We start from the raw sequence: 26,875 nt of genomic DNA on the forward strand, positions 1-26,875 counted from the left end.
CAAGGACTACGGGCCTCCCCTCTACTTCTCCGTGACCGACGTGAGTAAGACATTTAAACGTGTTAACCCTCGCAAGGCTGCCGGCCCAGAGGACATCCCAAGCTGTGTCCTCAGAGCATGCGCAGACCAGCTGGCTGGTATGTTCATGGACATATTCACTCTCTCCCTATCCCAGACTGCTGTCCCCACATGCTTCAAGAGGGCCACCATTGTTCCTGTACCCAATAAGGCAACGGTAACTGAACTGAATGACTATCGCCCCATAGCACTCACTTCTGTCATCGTGAACTGCTTTGAGAGACTAGTCAAGGATCATATCACCTACACCTTACCTGCCCCTCTAGACCCACTGCAATTTGCATACTGCCCCAATAGGTCCACAGATGATGCAATCGCCATCACACTGTACACTGCCCTATCCCATCTGGACAAGAGGAATACCTATGTAAGAATGCTGTTCATTGACTACAGCTCAGCATTCAACACCATAGTACCCTCCAAGCTCATCATTAAGCTTGAGGCCCTGGGTCTCAACCCGCCCAGTGCGATTGGGTCCTGGACTTCCTGATGGGCCGCCCCCAGGAGTTGAAGGTAGGAAACAACATCTCCACTTCACTGATCCTCAACACTGAGGGCCCACAAGGGTGCATGCTCAGTCCCCTCCTGTACTTCCTGTTTGCTGATGACTGCATGGCCATGCACGCCTCCAACTGGATCATTATGTTGGCAGACGACACTACGGTAGTAACAACCTCCCACTCAACGTCAACAAAACAATGGAGATGATCGTGGACTTCAGGAAACAGCAGCGGGAGCACCCCACTATCCACATTGACGGGACCGCAGTGTAGCAGGTGGAATGTTTCAAGTTCCTTGGCGTACACATCACGGACAAACTGAAACGGTGCACCCACACAGACAGTGTGTTGAAGAATTTAACTATCGCCCTCAAAACTTCTACAGATGCACAATTGAGAGCATCCTGCCGGGCTGTATCACCGCCTGGTACGGCAACTGCACCACCCACAACGGCAGGGCTCTCCGGAGAGTGGTGCGGTCTAAACAAGGCATCACAGGGGGAAAACTGCCTGCCCTCCAGGACACCTACAGCACCCGATGTCACAGGAAGGCCAAAAAGATCATCAAGGACAACAACCACCCGAGCCACTGGCTGTTCACCCCGCTGCCATCCAGAAGGTGAGGTCAGTGCAGTTGTATCAAAGCTGGGACCGAGAGACTGAAAAATAACTTCTATCTGAGGCAATCAAACTGTTAATTAAACAGCTATCACTAAAACAGAGAGGCTGCTGCCTACATACAGAGTTGAAATCATTTGACACTCTAGTCACTTTATTAATGCCAATTTAATAATGATGTTTACATAGTATCTTGCAATTCTCATTCCAGATGTATATACTGTATTTTATACCATCTATTGCATCTTGTCTATTCCGGTCGGTCATGGCCCATCCATACATGTATATGTACATATTCTTATTCCATCCCTTTACTTAGATTTCTATGTATTAGGTAGTTGTTGTGGAATTGTGAGATTACTTGTTAGATATTGCTGCACTGTCAGAACTAGAAGCACAAGAATCACGCTACACCCACAATAACATCTGCTAACCATGTGTGTGACCAATAATATATGAATTGACTTGATTTGATTACCAGTCAAAAGTTTTGACACACCTACTCATTACAGGGTTTGTTTATTTTGACTATTTACTACGTTGTAGAATAATAGTGAATACATCGAAACTATGAAATAACATGTATGGAATGATGTAGTAACCAAAAAAGTGTTAAACAAATCACAATATATTTTATTTCACAATAGTCACCTTTTACCTTGATGACAGCTTTGCACACTCTTGGCAGTCTCTCAACCAGTCTCATGAGTTAGTCACCTGGAATGCATTTCTATTAACAGATGTGCCTTGTTAAAAGTGAATTAGTGGAATTTATTTCCTTCTTAATGCGTTCGAAACCAATCAGTTGTGTTGTGACAAGGTAGGGTTGGTATACAGAAGATAGCCCCATTTGGTAAAAGACCATGTCCATAATATGGCAAGAACAGCTCAAATAAGCAAAGAGAAACGACAGTCCATGATTACTTTAAGACATGAAGGTTAGTCAATTTGAAAGTTTCTTCAAGTGCAGTCCCAAAAAAGCCTGATCGTGTTTCTTGGCCAAATCAAATCTCTTCTTCTTACTGGTGTGCTTTAGAAGTGGTTTCTTTGCAGTAATTTGACCATGAAGGACTGAATCACAGTCTCCTCTGAACAATTGATGTGTCTGTCACTTGAACTATGTGAAGCATTTATTTGGGCTGCAATCTGAGGTGCAGTTAACTCTAATGAACTTATCCTCTGTAGCAGAGGTAACTCTTGGTCTTCCTTTCCTGTGGCGGTCCTCATGAAAGCCAGTTTCATCATAGTGCCCAATTTTTATTGCGTTCTTGAAATTTTATGTATTGACTGACCATCATGTCTTAAAGTAATGATGGACTGTCCTTTATCTTTGGTTATTTGAGCTGTTCTTGCCATAATATGCCATAACATGGATACCACCCCACATGTGGTAAAATTATGATGAAATTTAATCAAGGTCAGAATAGGGCATATCTGTAGACACAACTCAGCTACACCTTCATTTATTCGATCTCCACCCCGAACAAATAATGGGTGAATAGCATGCTAATCTCATGCTTAAATCAGAATACGTATAGAGAGAACTGCATAAAAGGGGAAATACGTTCCATTTATGCACGGTTAAGTTGGGTCGGAATTGGCCCCAATGAAAACTATAGATAATGCAGGTTTCTTATTGGAACATTACTTACTCAAATAAATCAATAATGGGCACCATATTTAGTTGCGGAGGTAGGCTTATTCAATAATCTCCATTAATTAAAGCACTACCTTCAAACGTAAAAGTGACCATAGTGGTCAACACCATGTCCACCAAGATTCAATATCAGAATAATATGATTTGTCCAAGTCCCAATGCAATAGAATCAAACAATACAATTGTGGAGCCTATTAAGGACTAGAGTATGAATCATGCATGCATGACCGCCGACTGGGCACCTAATCAGGGAGGAGGGGATATATTCAACTGGGTGAAACTAAGGATATAGGCAAGTGATTATTCTAATAATCCTAAAATAAAACAAAGCATGAAGATTACTGTTCATGTATTGTTTTGTCCGGAAACATTAAACACTCAAACAACTCTTTCTTGCAGAAAACAGTATAGTTAGCAAGAAAAAGAATGCTCAATAAACGTAATTAAAACCCAACTTCAAGCATGCCTTGATCTTAAATCAAATCAAATTTTATTTGTCAGATGTTAATGCGAGTGTAGCGAAATGCTTGTGCTTCTAGTTCCGACAATGCAGTAATAACCAACAAGTAATCTAGCTAACAATTCCAAAACTACTACCTTATAGACACAAGTGTAAGGGGATAAAGAATATGTACATAAAGATATATGTGTGAGTGATGGTACAGAGCGGCATAGGCAAGATACAGTAGATGGTATTGAGTGCAGTATATACATATGAGATAAGTATGTAAACAAAGTGGCATAGTTAAAGTGGCTAGTGATACATGTATTACATAAAGATGCAGTAGATGATATAGAGTACAGTATATACATATACATATGAGATGAATAATGTAGGGTATGTAAACATTATATTAGGTAGCACTGTTTAAAGTGGCTAGTGATATATTTGACATAATTTCCCATCAATTCCCATTATTAAAGTGGCTGGAGTTGAGTCAGTGTGTTGGCAGCAGCCACTCAATGTTAGTGGTGGCTGTTTAACACTCTGATGGCCTTGAGATAGAAGCTGTTTTTCAGTCTCTCGGTCCCAGATTTGATGCACTTGTACTGACCTCCCCTTCTGGATGATAGCGGGGTGAACAGGCAGTGGCTCGGGTGGTTGTTGTCCTTGATGATCTTTATGGCCTTCCTGTGACATCGGGTGGTGTAGGTGTCCTGGAGGGCAGGTAGTTTGCCCCCGGTGATGCGTTGTGCAGACCTCACTACCCTCTGGAACGCCTTACGGTTGTGGGCGGAGCAGTTGCTGTACCAGATGGTGATACAGCCCTACAGGATGCTCTCGATTGTGCATCTGTAGAAGTTTGTGAGTGCTTTTGGTGACAAGCCAAATTTCTTCAGCCTCCTGAGGTTGAAGAGGCGCTATTGCGCCTTCTTCACGATGCTGTCTGTGTGGGTGGACCAATTCAGCTTGTCTGTGATGTGTACGCCGAGGAACTTAAAACTTACTACCCTCTCCACTACTGTTCCATCGATGTGGATAGGGGGGTGTTCCCTCTGCTGTTTCCTTAAGTCCACAATCATCTACTTAGTTTTGTTAACGCTGAGTGTGAGGTTATTTTCCTGACACCACACTCCGAGGGCCCTTAATGTTTATATCCACACCCACTACTGTTTCAATTTTTAAAATAATATATTATTCCCAAAAACAGAGGTTGCCATTCCAATGCAATAGAATTGAGAGTACTTTCATGCATACAGCAGTTTTTTAGGCGGCGGGAGATCACAGCAGCAATTTAGGAGGCGGCCCACCAGGATCTAAGCAAGGGTGTACACTTATTACTATGAAATCATTATCGGGGCACCACTTGCTCAAAGTCAGCAAGAAACTATAAAATAGTTAAAATTATAAACTATGGCTAATGTATTATTCTGAAGGCAATTAAGTTCTTAAAATGAAAAGGCAATGCATTCTTCGAGACTGATATTTTATTAAACAAAGAAGATTTATTTCGAAATAACCAGGGTAAAGCAATGAGTTTACAGGATGAATGATTAATGGAGATTTTTTCTAAATTCTGAACTAATATGATAGGCTACAGAATCAGAGTCACAGGGAATGGGGATTAGAGGGTCTAAAATCAAACAGTTATTCTTGATTATTTCGGAATTAAACAAGGCAGCGATATTGTAACGGCATTCTTCCTCCTCATCTGAGGAAAATGAACGAAACAGTACCATGTGGCAACAAACACTCACACGGAAACAAACACCCACAACTCAAAAGTGAAACCCAGGATACCTAAGTATGATTCTCAATCAGAGACAACTAATGACACCTGCCTCTGATTGAGAACCATACTAGGCTGAACTCAAAACCCCAACATAGAAAAACACACATAGACTGCTCACCCCAACTCAAGCACTGACCATACTAAATAAAGACAAAACAAAGGAAATAAAGGTCAGAACGTGACAGATATTTGAATAAAAATATTAACGTGCAAAATTTCGACAAATTTACTCAGTTACAGTTCATATGTGGAAATCATTTAGTTTAAATAAATAAATTAGGCCCTAATCTATAGATTTCACATGACTGGGAATATAGATATGCATCTGTTGGTTACAGATACCTTAAAATAAATTGCCTCACAATGGGCCTCAGAATCTCATTGCGGTATTTTTGTGCATTCAAATTGCCAGTTGATAAAGTGCAATCGTGTTCACTGTCCGTAGTTTATGCCTGCCCATGACATAACCTGACCACCACCATTAGGCACTCTGTTCACAATCAGCAAACCGCTTGCCCACACAACCCCATACACATGGCCTGCCGGTTGTCACCCTGCCACATGTGACTGACGGGCTCAATTTGGTCTTATGTAGCAACATTCGAAATGGTGTTTTTTTTTACATAGGATAAAAGTAGAGACTCAGAGCTACAAAATTGTATATCATACTCTACAGTTGAGGAACAATGGGAAAGGAATTCTGCTTTGGAAGTTGATAAACATGTAACCTCACTTTTGAGAAAATAGCCTTTGAATGTTTTGGTACCTACTGGAAAGCACTTTTTGTCTACACCCATTCAGCATTGTCCACACCCTCTTAAGCTTTAGCCACACCCATCTATTTAATGGTTGATCCGAGCGTTCTAACAACAACAGTCAAACACCCAATCTAACTGGCTAATGTTGGCTAGCTACTTCCAGACACAAATGAGAGAACAGCTCACTCTGATTATTTTACTCACCCTTGCAGAGCTGGTTAGGCAGATTTTATGTTATCCATGCATTGGTGACTGCAATTGTGCTGCTAGCAACGGTTGAGTGTATTTTGCCAACGTTGACTGACACTGTGCTACTGGCAAAAATGTACATTTTTTGGCCAACGTTTACTGGTGTTGAGTGTTAATAAATTTGTCGGTTATTCTGTGCTCTGGCACACTCAGACGAGAGTGCTCTGAAATCGGAGTACATAGCCAGAACAAATTTACCGGCTATGTTTATCGACAGCCGTTATGTCAGAGTGACATCAAGAACATTCTATTGGAATGGATGCTTGCATAGTGGAGTCTTTTGTTATGACATGTAGCTAGCTAGCTAAACAATGAACCATAATCCCAATTCATGTCATTACAACCCTGCATGAATCTGCAGGTAGCTAACCAACCAGGTTCAACGTTTGCTTGCTAACAATAGGCTATACCGAGCCAAACAAATGGCTCTGAGATACGAATAATAGCTAACGTATACAACTTGAAATGAAAACAACTTTCTGACAAAATTAGAAACGTGTAATATCTGAAAATGTAGCTAGCTAGACTATATTACCCGTATACATGGCTGGACACTTCTCGCTCTCTGTCACTGATGCCATGGTTGCCCTTAGTTTGAAGATGTAATCCGGGGACAGGTGTTTTATCCATCTCCTTAGCTATCATACACTACTCTAATTCCACTGATTTCAAAACTCGGTCCTCCAGAAAGTGTAGAGCAACACTTATGCAGTTCTACTATGTGATATATTTTTTAAAGCCGAGTTAGACAGGATTGCCTAAACATACTGACCAGCTCAAATACACAGAAGTGTGGCAGACCAATTCGAACTCATCTCTCGACAAGTCCAGCCCAGTCATTATCTCAGCCAATCATGGCTAGTGGGAAAGTTGCTCCCTTTTTCTGTGGCTAAACAAAATAGGCTCAAAATTTAACAATTGTATTGGTGGATTTAATTTGATTTTCTCATGATGTCAAGCAAAGGGGCACTGAGTTTGAAGGTAGGCTTTGAAATACATCCACAGGTACACATCCAATTGACTCAAATGATGCCAATTAGCCTATCAGCAGCTTCTAAAGCTTTTCTGGAATTTTCCAAGCTGTTTAAAGGCACAGTCAACTTCGTGAATGTACATTTCTGACCCACTGGAATAGTGATACAGTGAATTATAAGTGAAATAATCGTTGGAAAAATTGCTTGTGTCATGCACAAAGTAGATGTCCTAACCGACTTGCCAAAACTATAGTTTGTTAACAAGAAATTTGTGGAGTGGTTGAAAAACTAGTTTTAATGACTCCAACCTAAGTGTATGTAAACTTCCGACTTCAACTGTACGCCACTATGTTTGACAGCAGAGAAAACCCCCTAAATTATATATTTTTCAACTTGAAATTTGATGACTTTTCCTAGAGTGACCCCAACATTAGAAAAAGAGAAACATCGCATTTTTTCATATTTCCATGAAAGCTGTACACCACCAGGGTACAACGATTGTCTTAGGGTCATTTTTTATTTCTGAGGTTTACAATGGGGTTTACACTGTTATTGTTTCCCTTCAATAAAATGCATTCAAAACTACTTTCTGCACATTTCTGCCACTTTCCTAGGCTATACAAGTGATGTCTCTTTTAAAACAAATAATGTTTACACCTATGCAGTGCCTTTAGTAATAATAAACCCCTACTTTAGAAAATAAAACAATTAAGACAGGTATGTTGGAATAAAAACGAGTGGTGTCCACTGATTAAATGCTGTCTTTCTGCATTGTGAGGAGGGTAAACCCAGACATTCAAAAGGTTTGAGATAAATTACATGTTTCTTCATGCAAAATAGATTTGGGGTTCAAATTTCAATTAAGCTGATTTATTTTAGGGGTTTAGTGAAGGCGGGTCATCTTTTACCCTTAGGACAAGGGGAGTATACAGAATGCTAAGACTACACAAGGGTTAATTAAATGTTGGCTGACAAATTTGTTGGTTACGCTATCCTTATTAGCTGCATAGCATATCAATGCATCAAACTTGCTTGTATATAAACTATTCACATCCTTTTTAGCATAGCTAAATGGTATAGTGATTGTGCATTCTCATTGGACATTGTTAGATAGGGTGCTTTGTAAATTCGCTCTGGCTATTTGTTTGGATTTCAGAACACAGAATATGCCAGAGTGCAGTATAACTGATGAATTTATGAGCGGTCAACTCCCGCTTGTCACACCTTGGTCATTGTATCTTGTGTTTTTGTTATATGTTTGGGTAGGCCAGGGTGTGATATGGGTTTATATGTTGTATTTCGTATTGGGGTTTGTATTAATTGGGATTGTGTATGATTAGGGGTGTGTCTAGTTAGGCTTGGCTGCCTGAGGCGATTTCCCAATTGGAGTCAGGTGATTCTAGTTGTCTCGGATTGGGAACCGTATTTAGGTAGCCTGAGTGCGCGTTGTATTTTGTGGGTGATTGTACCTGCCTCTGTGTTAGTCACCAGATAGGCTGTAATTAGTTTTCTTTCCGTTTGTTGTTTTCTTCTTCAGTTATTTCATGTACCGCATTTATCTTCATTAAAGTCATGAGTAACCTACACGCTGCATTTCGGTCAGACTCTCTTCATACAACAGACAAACAACTTTACAGAATCACCCACCACTCACAGACCGAGCAGCGTGTGAACTGGCAGGATCTGAAGGAGGACGTTATGGACAGCAGAAGAATGGAGTATACTATGTGGGAAGAAATCGACAGGTGGGCGGCCGACCCAGAGCGAGTGCAGGAGCCTGCCTGGGATTCCCTACAGCAATGCGAAGAGGACTATAGACGTATGGAATCGAAAAGGAAAGCACGGCTATACAGAGCAAAGACCGAAGGTAACGGGGAAAGCGCAGAGAGAGAGTGGCTGAGTCAGGAGTCAGACCTGAGCCTACTCTCCCTGTTCATTGTGAGGAGCAGCAATATGAGGACTTCTGGTCTTGGGAGATGATATTAGACAGAAAAGGACCCTGGGCGCAGCCGGGAGAATATCGCCGTCCCAAGGAGGAAATAGAAGCAGCTAAAGCGGAGAGGCGCAGGTATGAGGAGGCAGCACGGCGACGCGGTTGGAAACCGGAAAGTCACCCCAAAAAATGTATTGGGGGGGGCTAGAGGGGAGAATAGTTATGCCAGGTAGGAGACCTGCGCATACTCCCTGTGCTCACCGTTGGGCTAGAGAGACCGGGCAGTCACCGTGTTATGCTATGGAGCGCGCATGGTGTTTCCAGTGCGGGTGCAGAGCCAGCTGCGACACATACCAGCTCTTCCTATTGGCCGGGCTAGAGTGGGATACGAGCCAGGTAAGCTTGGGCAGGCTCGGTGCTCAAGAGCTCCAGTGCGTCTGCACGGTCCTGTCTATCCAGAGCCACCTCTACACACCAGTCCTCCGGTATCAGCTCCCCGCACCAGGCTTCCTGTGCGTGTCCTCGCGCCAGTACCACCAGTTCCAGCACCACGCACCGGCCTGAACTGCCAGTCTGCCTGTTGGAGTCCGCCTGTTCAGACTAAGATCTTCTAGCGCCGCCAGACAGTTCCAGCACCACGCACCAGGCCTGTTTAGCGCAGCCAGAGCTTTTCTCCTCTCCTGCGCTGTTGGAGTCTCCCGCCTGTTCAGCGCAGCCAGAGCCTTTCTCCTCTCCTGCGCTGCCGGAGTCTCCAGTCTGTCCAGCGCCGCCAGTGCTCCCAGTCTGCCCAGTGCTCCCAGTCTGCCCAGTGCTCCCAGTCTGCCCAGTGCTCCCATTCTGCCCAGCGCCGCCAGTCGGCCCAGCGTCACCAGTCTGCCAGGATCCGCCAGAACTGCCAGTCTGCCAGGATCCGCTAGAAGTGCCAGTCTGCCAAGATCTTCTAGATCGGCCAGACAACCTGAATCATCCAGTTCCACCAGCCAGCCAGGATTTACCGCAGCCTACTACCTGCCTAGCTTCCTCTCAGTACTGAGCTTCCTCTCAGTACTAGGCTTCCTCTCTGTACTGGGCTGCCTCTCAGTACCGGGCTTCCCCTCAGTACCGGGCTGCTTCGGTCCCGGGCTACCCCTCTGTCCCGGGCTGCCCCACTGTCCCGAGCTGCCCCTCTGTCCTGAGCTGCCCCTCTGTCCTGAGCTCCCCCTCTGTCCCGAGCTGCCCCTCTGTCCCGAGCTGCCCCTCTGTCCCGAGCTGCCCCTCTGTCCTGAGTTGCCCCTCGGTCCCGAGCTGCCCCTCAGTTATGTGGGGATCAGGGTGAGGACTATTAGGCCATGGTCGGCGGAGAAGGTGGATTATCCCAGGACGCGAAGGGGAGGAACTAGGACATTTATGGAGTGGGGTCCACGTCCCGAGCCAGAACCGCCACCATGGACAGACGCCCACCCGGACCCTCCCTATGCTCTTGAGGTGCGTCCCGGAGTCCGCACCTTAGGGGGGGGGTTCTGTCACGCCTTGGTCATTGTATCTTGTGTTTTTGTTATATGTTTGGGTAGGCCAGGGTGTGATATGGGTTTATATGTTGTGTTTCGTATTGGGGTTTATATTAATTGGGATTGTGTATGATTAGGGGTGTGTCTAGTTAGGCTTGGCTGCCTGAGGCGATTTCCCAATTGGAGTCAGGTGATTCTCGTTCTCGGATTGGGAACCGTATTTAGGTAGCCTGAGTGCGCGTTTTATTTTGTGGGTGATTGTACCTGTCTCTGTGTTAGTCACCAGATAGGCTGTAATTAGTTTTCGTTCCGTTTGTTGTTTTCTTCTTCAGTTATTTCATGTACCGCATTTATCTTCATTAAAGTCATGAGTAACCTACACGCTGCATTTCGGTCTGACTCTCTTCATACAACAGACGAACGACGTTACACCGCTGAATATGGCCGTAGACAGGAAATGTTAGGGAAAATAACGTAATTAAATTATTGACAGCAGCGCAGCGCAGTTAGTCACCAACGCTTTGAATAACATGAAAAAAGTCTAACCAACTCTGCTGGGGTGAATAGAATTGTCAGAGCGAGGATGTATTTTCTTGTTTATGTCTGGAAGTAGCTAGCAAGCTAGCCTATTTGGGATAGGGGGCGGTATTTTCACGTCCAGATGAAAAACGTGCCCAAACTGCCTGCTACTCAGGCCCAGAAGCTAGGATATGCATATAATTGGTAGATTGGGATAGAAAACACACAGTTTCTAAAACTGTTACAATTACGTCTGTGAGTATAACAGAACTTATTTGGCGTGTGAAACCCCGAGGACAAACTATCCAGGTTTCTATGGGAATCCAGATTTCTGAGGCTTTTGGTTGCAGTTCCTAGGGCTTTCACTAGATGTCAACAGTCTTTAGAAATTGGTTGATGTTTTTCTTTTGAGTAATAAAGAAGTATGGCTATTCAGAACGAGGGTCGAGTGTAGTGTGCTGTTGTGTTTGGGGCGTTTGACCAAGCGCTCGCTCCACTTTCATTTTATCCGCTATTGAACATGGTTTATTCGGTCTTAAATTTGATCGATTATTTACTGTATAAAATACCTAAAGTTGTATTAGAAAAGTTGTTTGAAATGTTTGGACCAAGATTACAGGTAACTTTTTAGATAATGTGTAGTCATGTTGGGCGAGTTAGAACCAGTGTTTTTCTGAATCAAATGGGCCAAATAAATGGACATTTTGGGGATATAACGACGGAATTAATCGAAAAAAGACCATTTGATGTTTATGGGAAATATTGGAGTGCCAACAGAAGAAGATCTTCAAAGGTAAGGCATGAATTATGTCGTTATTTCTGAGTTTTGTGTTGCGCCTGGTGGGTTGAAATATGATTGTCATTTGTTTGTTTGATGGGGTGCTGTCCTCAGATAATAGCATGGTTTGCTTTCGCCGTAAAGCCTTTTTGAAATCTGACACGGTGACACAGAACAAGAAGTTAAGCTTTAATTTGGTGTATTGCACTTGTGATTGTATGAAAGTTATATATTTTGAATCTTTTTTTTTGCGCTCTGCAATTTCACTGGATGTTGTCGAAACGTTCTGCTAGCGGAACACTCAGCCGTAACAGGTTAGCCAACTTTAGGCAGTTAGCTTGGGTGCTTGACTGCCTTTGTGAGGTCAGAGAGCTTGATTCAACCCTGCTCCTTGGCAGATTTTGGGGTTGAATAATCCTTATGGGAATCATCAGTGGATTAAGTAACATATTAAAATTGGCATGGTATGAAAGAGAGCACAAATTATGTTTACAAATAGTCTCACTTTGTATCAAGCCACATTTGAAACAATCACTAAATTGTGTAAATGTGAGTGTTCTGTGTAGATACAATATTTAGTGAATTGGTTATTGGCGTAAAAAGACGGAACATGCTAAACATCACCATGTTAGTAAAATGTGTGGTAGAGCAGGGTCACAAGGCATCATAAGGGAAAGTACAACCAGCGAAACAGGAGATAACATAGTAATTAAAGTGGCATCCCTGTGAAGAGAAGTTATTATGTTAGTTTTTGATTATAATTTGTGTCATTGTTCTGTACCAGATGTTAAGACTACAAACCATTATAATTGGGTTATTTGCAGGATTTATTTGTTATTTCAATTGCGTTACTGACTGAAAACTGACTTTCGGATTGTGATTAAACTATTGCCATGTTTTTCTTTTGTAGATATTGTAATGTCTGCTTCCAACTCACACTCTCAAACACGAAGATCCCCTGAACGCAGCTCACTTTCCAGCTCACACTCTCAAACACATAGATCCCTGAACGCAGCTCACTCTCCAGATCCCAATCACCTGAATTCTGACCACCTGTTCACACACCTGTATGTCATTATCAAACACTATTTAGTTCAGTTCTTTGCACCCCATCATTGGTATTGTTTTTTTGTGACACACTTCTAGTCAGAGTTCTGTTTTTCCTGTAATTAATCCTCCTGTGTATGATAGCTTTGGCCTGTATCTCTAACGACGCCCTTTGCCTATTCCCTGCCTGTACTTTTGTCTATCGGATTTCCTGTTATCAACCCACTGCCTGATCTCCTGGATGATGTTACTAGCCTTTTCCCTGCTTGTGCTGAAGCTTTTTTGGACCACCTGTGTATAACCTTCTGCCTGCTCCTGGACCCAGCTACTTGCCTCCTCATGTGGTCCTTTACAATAAACACCTGCTGCGCCCTGTACTTGAAACCAGATCTTTGTCTCCCACTATTACAGATATTGCTGTCAGTTTTTGTTTGAAGATGTAAACTGAATGTTTTCCCAGCTTGCATAGTTGAAATTTAAAGGAAATTTTATTCAACATAAATAGCGAGGAGATTGAGAGGTAATACATTTTTATGTGGCCTAAATGGTCGGCTGGAATATTCTACTGAGAATGGACTCGACATTTGAGTCACTGAATCATGAACTACACTACCGTTCAAAAGTCTGGGGTCACTTAGAAATGTCTTTGTTGTTGAAAGACAATCAATTTTTTTTGTCCATTATTAAAATAACATCAAATTGATCAGAAATACAGTGTAGACATTGTTAATGTCGTAAATGACAAGCATACAAGATGCTGACAGAGATGGTCGCCTAGCTTCGCATTCTTAGGAAAAAATTAAGTTATCAGAGCTCCAGAGTATACTCGCCAATGTCCAGTCTCTTTACAACAAGGTAGATGAAAGGGTTACCTTCCAGAGAGACATAAGAGATTGTAAAATTCTCTGTTTCACGGAAACATGGCTCACTCAGGAAATGTTAGAGTCGGTACAGCCACCCAATTTCTTCATGCATCGCGCCGCTCTGGTAAGAAGAATGGTGGGGGTGTATGCTTTATGATTAACGACTCATGGTGTAATCATGACAACATACAGAAACTCAAGTCCTTTTGTTCAGCTGACATATAATTCCTTACAATCAAATGCCGACTGCTGTAAGGGTTTTCTTCTGGTGAAAGAGAGGCGGACCAAAATGCAGCGTGGTGGTTATTCATGTTTTTAATAAAGACGACTATACATGAACAGACTATACAAAACAAGAAAAGTGAAAACCTAAACAGTCCTATCTGGTGCAAACACAGAGACAGGAACAATCACCCACAAAACCCAACACAAAACAGGCTACCTAAATATGGTTCCCAATCAGAGACAATGACTAACACCTGCCTCTGATTGAGAACCATATCAGGCCAAATATAGAAATAGACAAACCAGACACACAACATAGAATGCCCACCCAGCTCACGTCCTGACCAACACTAAAACAAGGAAAACACATACGAACGATAGACAGAACGTGACAACTGCATTATCTACCAAGATAATTATTTTGCCGTGTATATCCCTCCCAAGCAGATACCTCGACGGCCCTGAAAGAACTTCACTGGACTCTTAAGTAAACTGGAAACCATATATCCTGTAGCTGCATTTATTGTAGCTGGGGATTTTAACGAAGCTAATCTGAAAACAAGGCTCCCTAAATTTTATCAGCATATCGAATGCACAACTTGAGCTGGCAGCATTCTGGATCATTGCTACGCTAACTTCTGCAATGCATACAAAGCCCCCCCCACCCTCCTTCAGGCAAATCTGACCACGACTCCATTTTGTTGCTCCCAGCCTATAGACAGAAACTAAAACAGGAAACACCCAAGCTCAGGTCTGTACAACGCTGGTCCGACCAATCGGATTCCACGTTTCAAGATTGCTTCGATCACATGGACTGGGATATGTTTCGGATAGCCTCAGCCAACAACATTGATGGATATGCTGACTCTCTGAGCAAGTTCATTAGCAAAGTGCATCAGTGATGTTGTACCCACGGTGACTATTAAAACCTTCCCTAACCAGAAACCGTGGATTGATAACAGCATTCGCGCAAAACTGAAAGTATAAAGTAGAGTCACCATTCAATAGCTCAAACACGAGATGTATGTAGCAGGGTCTACAGGCAATCATGGATTACAAAAAGAAAACCAGCCCATTCGCAGATATAGAGATCTTGCTCCCAGACAAATTAAACAACTTTTTGCTCGCTTTGAGGACAATACAGTGTCACTGACACGGCCCACTACCAAAACCTGTGGGCTCTCCTTCACCGTGGCCAACGTGATTAAAACATTTAAATGTGCTAACCCTTGCAGGGCTGCCGGCCCAGACCGCATCCCTAGCCGCGTCCTTAGAGCATACGCAGACCAACTGGTTGGTATGTTTATGGACATGTTCAATCAATCCCTATCCCAGTTTGTGGCCACATGCTTCAAGAGGGCCACTATTGTTTCTGTCCCCAAGAAAGCTAAGGTAACGGAGCTATACAAATATCGCCCCATAGCACTCACTTCTGTCATCATGAAGTGCTTTGAGATACTAGTCAAGGATCATATCACCCCCACCCCTCCCAGCTGATACCCTGGACCCACTCCAATTTGCCCACCACCGCAATAGGTCCACAGAAGACGCAATCGCAACCACACTGCACACTGACCTATCCCATCTGGACAAGAGAAATACCTATATAAGAATGCTGTTCATTGACTACAGCTCAGCATTTAACATCATAGTACCCTCCAAACTCATCATTAAGCTCGAGACCCTGGATCTCAATCCCGCTGATCCTCAACACTGGGGCCCAAAAAGGGTGCGTTCTCAGTCCTCTCCTGTACTCACTCTTCACCCATGACTGCGTGGCCATGCACGTCTCCAACTCAGTCACCAAGTTTGCAGACGACAATACAGTGGTAGGTTTAATTACCAATGAGGAGGTTACAGGGAGGAGATGGGGGCCCTCTGAGAGTGGTGTCAAGAAAATAACAAAGTAGATCATCGTGGACATCAGGAAACAGCAGAGGGGGCACCCTATCCACATCGACGGGACAGTAGTGGAGAATGTAGAAAGATTTACTTTCCTCTGCGTACACATCACGGACAAACTGAAATGGTCCACCCACACAGACAGCGTGTAATAAAGGTGCAACAACGCCTCTTCAACCTCAGGAGGCTGAATATATTTGGCTTGTCACTGAAAACACTAAGACACTTTTACAGAGGCACAATCGAGAGCATCCTGTCAGGCGATATCATCGCCTGGTACGGCATCTGCTCCCCCCACAACCGTAAGGTTCTCCAGAGGATAACGCAGCACTGGGGGCAAACTACCTGCCCTCCAGGACACCTACATCACCCGATGTCACAGGAAGGCCAAAAAGTTCATCAAGGACAACAACCACCCAAGCCACTGCCTCTTCACCCCGCTGTCTTCCAGAGGGCAAGGTCAGTACAGGTGCATCAAAGCTGGGACCGAGAGACTGAAAAACAGCTTCTATCTCAAGGCCATCAGACTGTTAAACAGCCATCACTAACATTTTGTGCCTTTTCCTATCTTCTGCCACTTTTTCCTCTTCCGCATAACACCGTCCTCCACCCCCCCAGTCGCTTTTCCTTCCCCACTATACTCTCCTCATCCACTAGTTTAAACAGTTTTCAGCAATCTAAGTCAGAGTACATTTTTCATCAGTATGAAACAAATCATTATGTTGATACTGAGCACAGCCCCATTGGTCAGAATGAAACAGACGCCTCACAAGTCGTCAACTGGCAGCTTCATTAAATAGTACCCGCAAAACACCAGTCTCAACGTCAACAGTGAAGAGGCGACTCCGGGATGCTGGGCTTCTAGACAGAAATGCTGGGGTGGGATGCTGGGCCCCCACCCCACCCCAATGGGTAGCACAGAGCAACACTTTAAGGGGCATTGCACTAATAATGGCACTGACTAGGAAAACGTTCCCTCTGTTATTAGTGCCAGTCTGCACGTTGAAACTAAAACAACGTAACTAATAATGGCGCAAAAAACTCCCCTTAGTTATGAATTCGGAGGGCAGGCATTATTAAATAATAAAGCATTTGACCTCTCACTAAAGGCGTCACTCAAAAGTTATACTTCAATCTGAACTAGATTTAACGAAAAATGTAAATCCCCAAAAATTGGAAGGTGGTTACAATGAAGAATGTAAATAAGATGCTGTGTTTTTATTTACAGTAGTGATGGACAGATGGTGGCATTTTGAAAACAGGTTTTCAAACACTTGTATCGAGATTAACAGGACAATAGACAGTTATAGCCCGGCTACTGTAGGTGTGGAAGTCACACCTGCCCAGTACTCCTCACCCCGCTCTAAACTCCACCCTTAGCACAGTTACCGTACAAAAACAAGCTGTTTATCTAAAAAAAACATAACATTGCGACCAAAGAGTACAGACAAAATGTACATCGTTTTCATGGTTCATTATGGCCTATTATTATATTGACCATGGTGTTCAGGTCAGGATAACCAAAACACTTCTTTATTAATGCAACCGCTGTGTCAGATTTCAAAAAGGCTTTATGGCGAAAGCACACTGCGATTATGTTAGGTCAGCGCCTAGACAGAAACCCATAAAGCCATTTTCCAACCAAGGAGAGTGTCACAAAAGTCAGAAATAGCATTAAAATGAATCACTTACCTTTGATTATCTTCATCTGGTGGCACTGCCAGGTCTCCATGTCAGACAACAAATGTTTGTTTTGTTCGATAATGTTCATCTCAATGTCCAAATACCTCAATTTTGTTGGTGCGTTTAGTTCAGAAATCCAAAGGCACAAAGCACGCTCTCAACACTAAGACAAAAAGTCAAAAAAGTACAATAAAAGATAGTAGAAACATTTCAAACGATGTTTAAAATCAATCCTCAGGTTGTTTTTGTCATAAATAATCAATAATATTTCAACCGGACAAAAGCTTAGTCAATGGCAAATCTGACAAATCAACTGTACATTTCGGTGTTCCTCAAGGTTCTGTTTTAGGACCACTATTGTTTTCACTATATATTTTACCTCTTGGGGATGTTATTCGAAAACATAATGTAAACTTTCACTGCTATGCGGATGACACACAGCTGTACATTTCAATGAAACATGGTGAAGCCCCAAAATTGCCCTCGCTAGAAGCATGTGTTTCAGACATAAGGAAGTGGATGGCTGCAAACTTTCTACTATTAAACTCGGACAAAACAGAGATGCTTGTTCTAAGTCCCAAGAAACAAAGAGATCTTCTGTTGAATCTGACAATTAATCTTAATGGTTGTACAGTCGTCTCAAATAAAACTGTGAAGGACCTCGGCGTTACTCTGGACCCTGATCTCTCTTTTGAAGAACATATCAAGACCATTTCGAGGACAGCTTTTTTCCATCTACGTAACATTGCAAAAATCAGAAACTTTCTGTCCAAAAATGATGCAGAAAAATTAATCCATGCTTTTGTCACTTCTAGGTTAGACTACTGCAATGCTCTATTTTCCGGCTACCCGGATAAAGCACTAAATAAACTTCAGTTAGTGCTAAATACGGCTGCTAGAATCCTGACTAGAACCAAAAAATTTGATCATATTACTCCAGTGCTAGCCTCTCTACACTGGCTTCCTGTCAAAGCAAGGGCTGATTTCAAGGTTTTACTGCTAACCTACAAAGCATTACATGGGCTTGCTCCTACCTACCTCTCTGATTTGGTCCTGCCGTACATACCTACACGTACGCTACGGTCACAAGACGCAGGCCTCCTAATTGTCCCTAGAATTTCTAAGCAAACAGCTGGAGGCAGGGCTTTCTCCTATAGAGCTCCATTTTTATGGAACGGTCTGCCTACCCATGTCAGAGACGCAAACTCGGTCTCAACCTTTAAGTCTTTACTGAAGACTCATCTCTTCAGTGGGTCATATGATTGAGTGTAGTCTGGCCCAGGAGTGGGAAGGTGAACGGAAAGGCTCTGGAGCAACGAACCGCCCTTGCTGTCTCTGCCTGGCCGGTTCCCCTCTTTTCACTGGGATTCTTTGCCTCTAACCCTGTTACGGGGCTGAGTCACTGGCTTGCTGGGGCTCTCTCGTGCCGTCCCTGGGGGTGCGTCACCTGGGTGGGTTGATTCACTGTTGTGATCTGCCTGTCTGGGTTCCCCCCTTGGGTTGTACCGTGTCGGAGATCTTTGTGGGCTATACTCAGCCTTGTCTCAGGATGGTAAGTTGGTGGTTGAAGATTTCCCTCTAGTGGTGTGGGGGCTGTGCTTTGGCAAAGTGGGTGGGGTTATATCCTTCCTGTTTGGCCCTGTCCGGGGGTGTCCTCGGATGGGGCCACAGTGTCTCCTGACCCCTCCTGTCTCAGCCTCCAGTATTTATGCTGCAGTAGTTTATGTGTCGGGGGGCTAGGGTCAGTTTGTTTATCTGGAGTACTTCTCCTGTCCTATTCAGGTGTCCTGTGTGAATCTAAGTGTGCGTTCTCTAATTCTCTCCTTCTCTCTTTCTTTCTCTCTCTCGGAGGACCTGAGCCCTAGGACCATGCCCCAGGACTACCTGACATGATGACTCCTTGCTGTCCCCAGTCCACCTGGCCATGCTGCTGCTCCAGTTTCAACTGGCCTGGGCCCTAGGACCATGTCCCAGGACTACCTGACATGAGGACTCCTTGCTGTCCCCAGTCCACCTGGCCATGCTCCTGCTCCAGTTTCAACTGTTCTGCCTTACTATTATTCAACCATGCTGGTCATTTATGAACATTTGAACATCTTGGCCACGTTCTGTTATAATCTCCACCCGGCACAGCCAGAAGAGGACTGGCCACCCCACATATGCTCTCTCTAATTCTCTCTTTCTTTCTCTCTCTCGGAGGACCTGAGCCCTAGGACCATGTCCCAGGACTACCTGACATGAGGACTCCTTGCTGTCCCCAGTCCACCTGGCCATGCTCCTGCTCCAGTTTCAACTGTTCTGCCTTATTATTATTTGACCATGCTGGTCATTTATGAACATTTGAACATCTTGGTCATGTTCTGTTATAATCTCTACCCGGCACAGCCAGAAGAGGACTGGCCACCCCACATAGCCCGGTTCCTCTCTAGGTTTCTTCCTAGGTTTTGGCCTTTCTAGGGAGTTTTTCCTAGCCACCGTGCTTTTACACCTGCATTGTTTGCTGTTTGGGGTTTTAGGCTGGGTTTCTGTACAGCACTTTGAGATATCAGCTGATGTACGAAGGGCTATATAAATAAATTTGATTTGATTTGAATGGAAAAAGTAAACAAGAAATGCGCGCTCCCGATCACATGCTTGGTTCATGTCTGGAAATTTCCACTGTCCTCTCATTGAACATGGTGCATCTCCCTCATTTTTCAGAGTAAAAGCCTGAAACAATGCCTAAAGTCTGGTCACATGTTGAGGAAGCCATAGAGATTGTGAACTGGGTCCTAAGTCTTTGTATGGTGGATAGGCTTTCAATGGAAAAACAGCCTTTCAAAATAATAGTACTTCCTGGTTGGATTTTCCTCGGGTTTTCATGTGCCATATCAGTTCTGTTATACTCACAGACATTATTTTAACAGTTGTGGAAACTTTAGCGTTTTCTAAACAAATATAGTAAGTATATGTATATCCTAGGATATGGGCCTGAGTAGCATGGCAGTTTAAAGTGGGCACACTTTTCATCCGGAGGTCAAAAAACTGCCCCCTGCCCAAGACAGGTTTTAAACAATTTATATTTTTGAGACTGTGGGAATGGTCCGTGGGTATTAAGAACAATCCTGTCTAAGTTGTTTATTTGGTGACATCAGGAAGGACGGTATAGCACAGAATAACGGTAGCTTTGGAAGTGAACATTTCTATTCGTTTTCTACCTTGAATGTTTAAAACTTATGGCTGCAATCCCACTAACGGGATAAGTGTCATCAACAATCGCTGAATAGCATAGCGCTACATTCAATAAATATTACTATAAATATTTATATTCATGAAATCACAACCACAATATAGGAAAACACATCTTAGCCTTTTGTTAATCCACATGTCGTGTCAGATTTTGAAATGATTCAGCGAAAGCAATACAAGCGTTCGTGTAAATTTATCGATCGCACAATAAAACATTATGTACACTTAGCTTCAGGTAGCTTGGTCACGGAAATCAGAAAAGCAATCAAATTAATTGTTTACCTTTGAGGATCTTCGGATGTTTTCACTCACGAGACTCCTAGTTACACAACAAATGTTCCTTTTGTTCCATAAAGATTATTTTTATATCCAAAATACCTCCGTTTGTTTGCCGTGTTATGTTCAAATCCACAGGAAAGAGCGGTCACGACAACGCAGACGAAAATTCCAAATAGTTTCCATAATGTCCACAGAAACATGTCGAACGTTTTTTATAATCAATCCTCAGGTTGTTTTTAAAATATATAATCGATAATGTATCAACCGCAAATGTCTTTTTACAGTAGGAGAGGGAAAAGTAATACCTATACAAAGTCTGTTGCGTGAGCAAAACTCATGTGACCACTTGACGCGATGTTATCGTTCTGGTTCATTTTTCAAAATAAAAGCCTGAAACTATGTCTGAAGACTGACATCTTGAGGAAGCGATAGGAAAAGGAATCTGGTTCATATCCCATTAAATCCAGCAAAGGGAGGCTATGGAACATGGAGTATTCAAAATAGAAGGTACTTCCTGTTTTGATTTTCCTCAGGGTTTCGCCTGCAATATCAGTTCTGTTATACACACAGACAATATTTTGACAGTTTTGGAAACTTTAGAGTTTTCTATCCAATACTAATAATAATATTCATATATTAGCAACTGTCCGTTTACAATGGGCACCTTTTCATCCAAGCTACTCAATACTGCCCCTGCAGCCATAAAAAGTTAAAATATACGATTGAATATGAAACTATTTGTGAGAAGATGTAATGTCATGTTGGCCTTCTAAACAAGATAATTTTTACTAGTCAGTGGCCACACCCTCGTGAGCCTAGACATTATGCCAGAGTCATGGACCGCCCCTTTCTCAGAAGTGTATAAAACCCACTCCTGACGAAACTTACATTAGACCAGTCCGCATGCAGCTGTGGCTACATGGCTGACAAATGGTTTAAAACTACAAGTCCAGAAAACCAGACCGCGTGTTGTGTTGGCTACATGGCTAGAAATTGTTAAACACTGAGACTATCAATCACTACAAAATAAGAGCAATCCTAAATATAGAATTACTGGTCTGCAGCTAGAAATGACATAAACCTAGGATGAGAGTACTGACATCTGCCGAAACATCTATTCTAAGAACATGGCACGCCTGACATATCCATTATGAACACAACCCAAGAATTTCTGTCGATTGATTCTTCAACAGACGGACCAGCGATATCATCAGAGAGACAACAAAACAAACAAATGTATATATCTACATTGCAATTTCTTTGAGAATGAGAGGCCTTTCATGTGCAAAGGATTAACATTTCAATTAATATAATTATCAACTGTGCATAGTGAATCCATTTAGTCTTTCCTGCTCTTTTATCTGTCCCCACCCCTTTCCATTATCTACCAAGCCATCATACCGGTTTAGCCCACTAGGGACGTATCAATATATTGTGTAGTAACCAATATCTACTGTTCATTTGTTACGTATGTTACGTATATTAGTTAGTAAATAAATAATTAAACCAATTTTGTATATCGCTGATTCATCATTTAGGCTAGAGTTCGTGCAGATATCCAAGTGTTTGCGACATTCAGTAATGAGAACTTATGAAGTAATAATAATTAATTAGTAGAAGACTGTAATTGATCAGATATTAAAATATCTGAAGATTTATATTCGGGAAATTATAACTCTAATTCTCAACATTGTCCGTGGTGCTCTGACTTCCTAGTTAATTAATGTTTACATGATTAGTTTAATCACATAATAAACCTAGAGTACTGATTTGATATAAACAAATCTTCACATTTAATGATAGTCCAGAAACGACGACATGGAATTAGATAATTGGTGAATTTGTGCAGTTCGACTGCTTTGCAGATGGTCTGGAGATGGCCACAATCTTACCCATGAAGTAGGTGACCATTTTACACATGGCGGCTCCGAAGATGAAGTCCTCCAGCAGGTTTGGGATGAGCGTGAAGGGCATGCAGAAGACAGCCAACATCAGGTCACTGACCGCCAGCGACAGCAAGAAGGAGTTAGTGACCGTGCGCATGCGCTTGTTGACCGTCAGGACCACAATGATCAGAAGGTTGCCAAAGACGCTGAGCAGGAAGATGAGAGAGTAGAGCAGGATGCGCACCGAGTCCATCTCTGAGAGAGAGAGAGAGAGAGAGAGAGAGAGAGAGAGGCAGATGACAATGATCACATATTAAAACATCAGTAAAAGTCGGAAGTTTACATAAATTATGGCGGAGTCATTAAAACGTATTTTTCAACCACTCCACAAATGTATTGTTAACAAACTATCATTTTGGCAAGTCAGATAGGGCATCTACTTCGTGCATAACCAGTCATTTTTCGAACAACTGTTTATTGACAGATTATTTCACCTATAAGTCGCTGTATCACTATTCCAGTGGGTCAGAAGTTTACAAACACTAAGTTGACAGTGCCTTTAAATAGCTTGGAAAATTCCAGAAAATTATGTCATGGCTTTAGAAGCTTCTGTCGATGTATTTCAATGCCTACCTTCAAACTGAGTGGCTCTTTGCTTGACATAATGAGAACATCAAAAGAAATCAGCAAAGACCTCAGAAAAAAACTTATAGCCTTCCACAAGTCTGGTTCATCCTTGGGAGCAATTTCCAAATGCCTGAAAATACCACGTTCATCTGTACAAACAATAGTACGCAAGTATAAACACCATGGGACCACGCAGCCGTCATACCGCTCAGGAAGGTTCTGTCTCCTAGAGATGAACGTACTTTGGTGCGAAAAGTGCAACTCAATCAGAGAACAACAGCAAAGGACCAAGATGCTGGAGAAAACAGGTACAAAACTATCTACATCCACAGTAAAACTAGTGCTATATCGACATAACCTGAAATGTTGCTCATCAAGGAAGAAGCCACGGTTCCAAAACCGCCATAAATTAGCCAGACTGCGGTTTGCAACTGCACATGCGGACAAAGATAGTACTTTTCTGAGAAATGTCCTCTGGTCTGATGAAACAAAAATAGAACTGTTTGGCCATAATGTCCATTGTTATGTTTGGAGGAAAAAGCGGGAGAGAAGCACGGGTGTGACAGCATCATGTTGTGGGGGTGCTTTGCTGCAGGAGGGACTGGTGCAGTTCACAAAATAGATGGCATAACGAGGCAGGAAAATTATTGGATTTATTGAAACAACATCAAGACATCAGTCAGGAAGTTAAAGCTTGGTCGCAAATGGATCTTCCAAAAGGACAATGACCCCAAGCATACTTCCAAGGTTGTGGCAAAATGGCTTAAGGACAACAAAGTCAACGTATTGGAGTGGCCATCACAAAACCCTGACCTTAATCCTATAGAAAATTTGTGGGCAGAACTGAAAAAGTGTGTGTGCGCAAAGTGGCCTACAAACTTGACTCAGTTACACCAGCTCTGTCAGGAGGAATGGGCCAAAATTCACCCAAATTATTTTGGGAACCTCGTGGAAGGTTACCCGAAACGTTTGACCTAAGTTGAACAATTTAAAGGCAATGCTACCAAATACTATTTGAGTGTAAATTTCTGACCCACTGGGAATGTCATAAAATGAATAAAAGCTGAAATAAATAATTATTTCTAGTATTATTCTGACATTTCACATTCTTAAAATAGAATGGTGATCCTAACTGACCTAAAACAGGGAATTTGTACTAGGATTAAATGTCAGGTTTGACTGAGTATAAATGTATTTGGCTAAGGTGTATGTAAACTTCCGACTTAAACTGTACAGTCGTTTTATTTATATTAGTTCAACAATTTTTTATGTACATTTAGTTTAGTTTCAGTTCGTTTTCAGATGCATTTGACTAGTTTTATGAACAGATTGTCAGAGTCGTGCGTATAGGTGGCAATGAAGTCAGGCGCAGGAGAGTCAAAAACAGAGTGTAAAATGGAGTCATTTAATAAATGTCCAAGTAACATGCTCCATAACACTACCAAGTACAGACATAAACAAACATGGGTACGAGGACCCGTCGCGCACCTATATAACAAACACAACACTGACATAAAACAATCTCTGACAAAGACATGAGGGGAAACAGAGGGTTAAATACACAACAGGTAATGAATGGAATAGAAACCAGGTGTGTGGGAAGACAAGACAAAACCAATGGAAAATGAAAAATGGATTAATGATGGCTAGAAGACCGGTGATGTCGACCAGAGACACCTCTCTGTTCCGCTGTGTCTCCTCTACCACTGCTGAGACACCTCTCTGTTCCTCTGAGTCTCCACTACCACTGCTGAGACACCTCTGTTCCTCTGAGTCTCCTCTACCACTGCTGAGACACCTCTCCGTTCCTCTGAGTCTCCTCTACCACTGCTGAGACACCTCTCTGTTCCTCTGAGTCTCCTCTACCACTGCTGAGACGCCTCTCCGTTCCTCTGAGTCTCCTCTACCACTGCTGAGACACCTCTCTGTTCCGCTGAGTCTCCTCTACCACTGCTGAGACACCTCTCTGTTCCTCTGAGTCTCCACTACCACTGCTGAGACACCTCTCTGTTCCGCTGAGTCTCCTCTACCACTGCTGAGACACCTCTCTGTTCCTCTGAGTCTCCACTACCACTGCTGAGACACCTCTGTTCCTCTGAGTCTCCTCTACCACTGCTGAGACACCTCTCCGTTCCTCTGAGTCTCCTCTACCACTGCTGAGACACCTCTCTGTTCCTCTGAGTCTCCTCTACCACTGCTGAGACGCCTCTCCGTTCCTCTGAGTCTCCTCTACCACTGCTGAGACACCTCTCCGTTCCTCTGAGTCTCCTCTACCACTGCTGAGACACCTCTCTGTTCCTCTGAGTCTCCTCTACCACTGCTGAGACACCTCTCTGTTCCTCTGAGTCTCCTCTACCACTGCTGAGACACCTCTCTGTTCCTCTGAGTCTCCTCTACCACTGCTGAGACGCCTCTCTGTTCCTCTGAGTCTCCTCTACCACTGCTGAGACACCTTTCTGTTCCTCTGAGTCTCCTCTACCACTGCTGAGACACCTCTCTGTTCCTCTGAGTCTCCTCTACCACTGCTGAGACACCTCTCTGTTCCTCTGAGTCTCCTCTACCACTGCTGAGACACCTCTCTGTTCCTCTGAGTCTCCTCTACCACTGCTGAGACACCTCTCTGTTCCTCTGAGTCTCCTCTACCACTGCTGAGACCTCTCCATTCCTCTGAGTCTCCTCTACCACTGCTGAGACACCTCTCTGTTCCGCTGAGTCTCCTCTACCACTGCTGAGACACCTCTCTGTTCCTCTGAGTCTCCTCTACCACTGCTCTAATCAGCTAACTACAGTACACGTACAGCCACTAACTAAGCAAACAAACAACTATACAGTCAAATACAGTATAAAGAGATGCCACAGCACAGGGCTATGGGAGAGGAGACCGACAGGGTCATAATGATGATAATAATAATATTATTTAGCAGATGCTTTTTATCCAAAGAGACTTACAGTCATGCCTGTTTACATTTGATGTATGGGTGGTCCTGGAATTCTGGCTTTGCAAGGACCATGTTCTACCAACTGAGTTACAGAGGACCACATAATGATCATTATGATTGATATGGCTAAATAAAGGTAAACATACTGATTGAGAAGTGTACCTCAGTCTATTCTTGTTTAAGTGTGTGTAACTCATAGTCTACATAAACACAACCTTCCTTATTCACAGAGGTAACCTATCTGGTTTGTATGCTGTGTGTATGACAATAGAGCCTCCCGCACCGCCCAAACAAGGAGAGGCAACGACTTCGGCAGAAGTCGTGACATAGATTTATATAAAAATTGATTGGATTTACAGTATATAGCACTTTTTTACAGCCTGAGGTACTCAAAGCGCTTTTCATAGTAAG

General features: G+C 43.0%; 1 protein-coding gene across 1 annotated transcript in view; it reads right to left on the minus strand.

Annotated features, from left to right (window-relative positions):
- Positions 1-23,151, minus strand: part of cckbra (cholecystokinin B receptor a) — a 31,982-nt gene extending 8,831 nt beyond the window's left edge. The window contains exon 1 of the mRNA XM_046320537.1: positions 22,905-23,151. Within this exon, the coding sequence (XP_046176493.1) occupies positions 22,905-23,151 (247 nt within the window). The remainder of the gene's footprint in view (positions 1-22,904) is intronic.
- Between the last annotated feature and the right edge of the window lie 3,724 nt (positions 23,152-26,875).

Source organism: Oncorhynchus gorbuscha, linkage group LG21, assembly GCF_021184085.1.
Source record: "Oncorhynchus gorbuscha isolate QuinsamMale2020 ecotype Even-year linkage group LG21, OgorEven_v1.0, whole genome shotgun sequence".
NCBI lineage: Eukaryota > Metazoa > Chordata > Actinopteri > Salmoniformes > Salmonidae > Oncorhynchus > Oncorhynchus gorbuscha.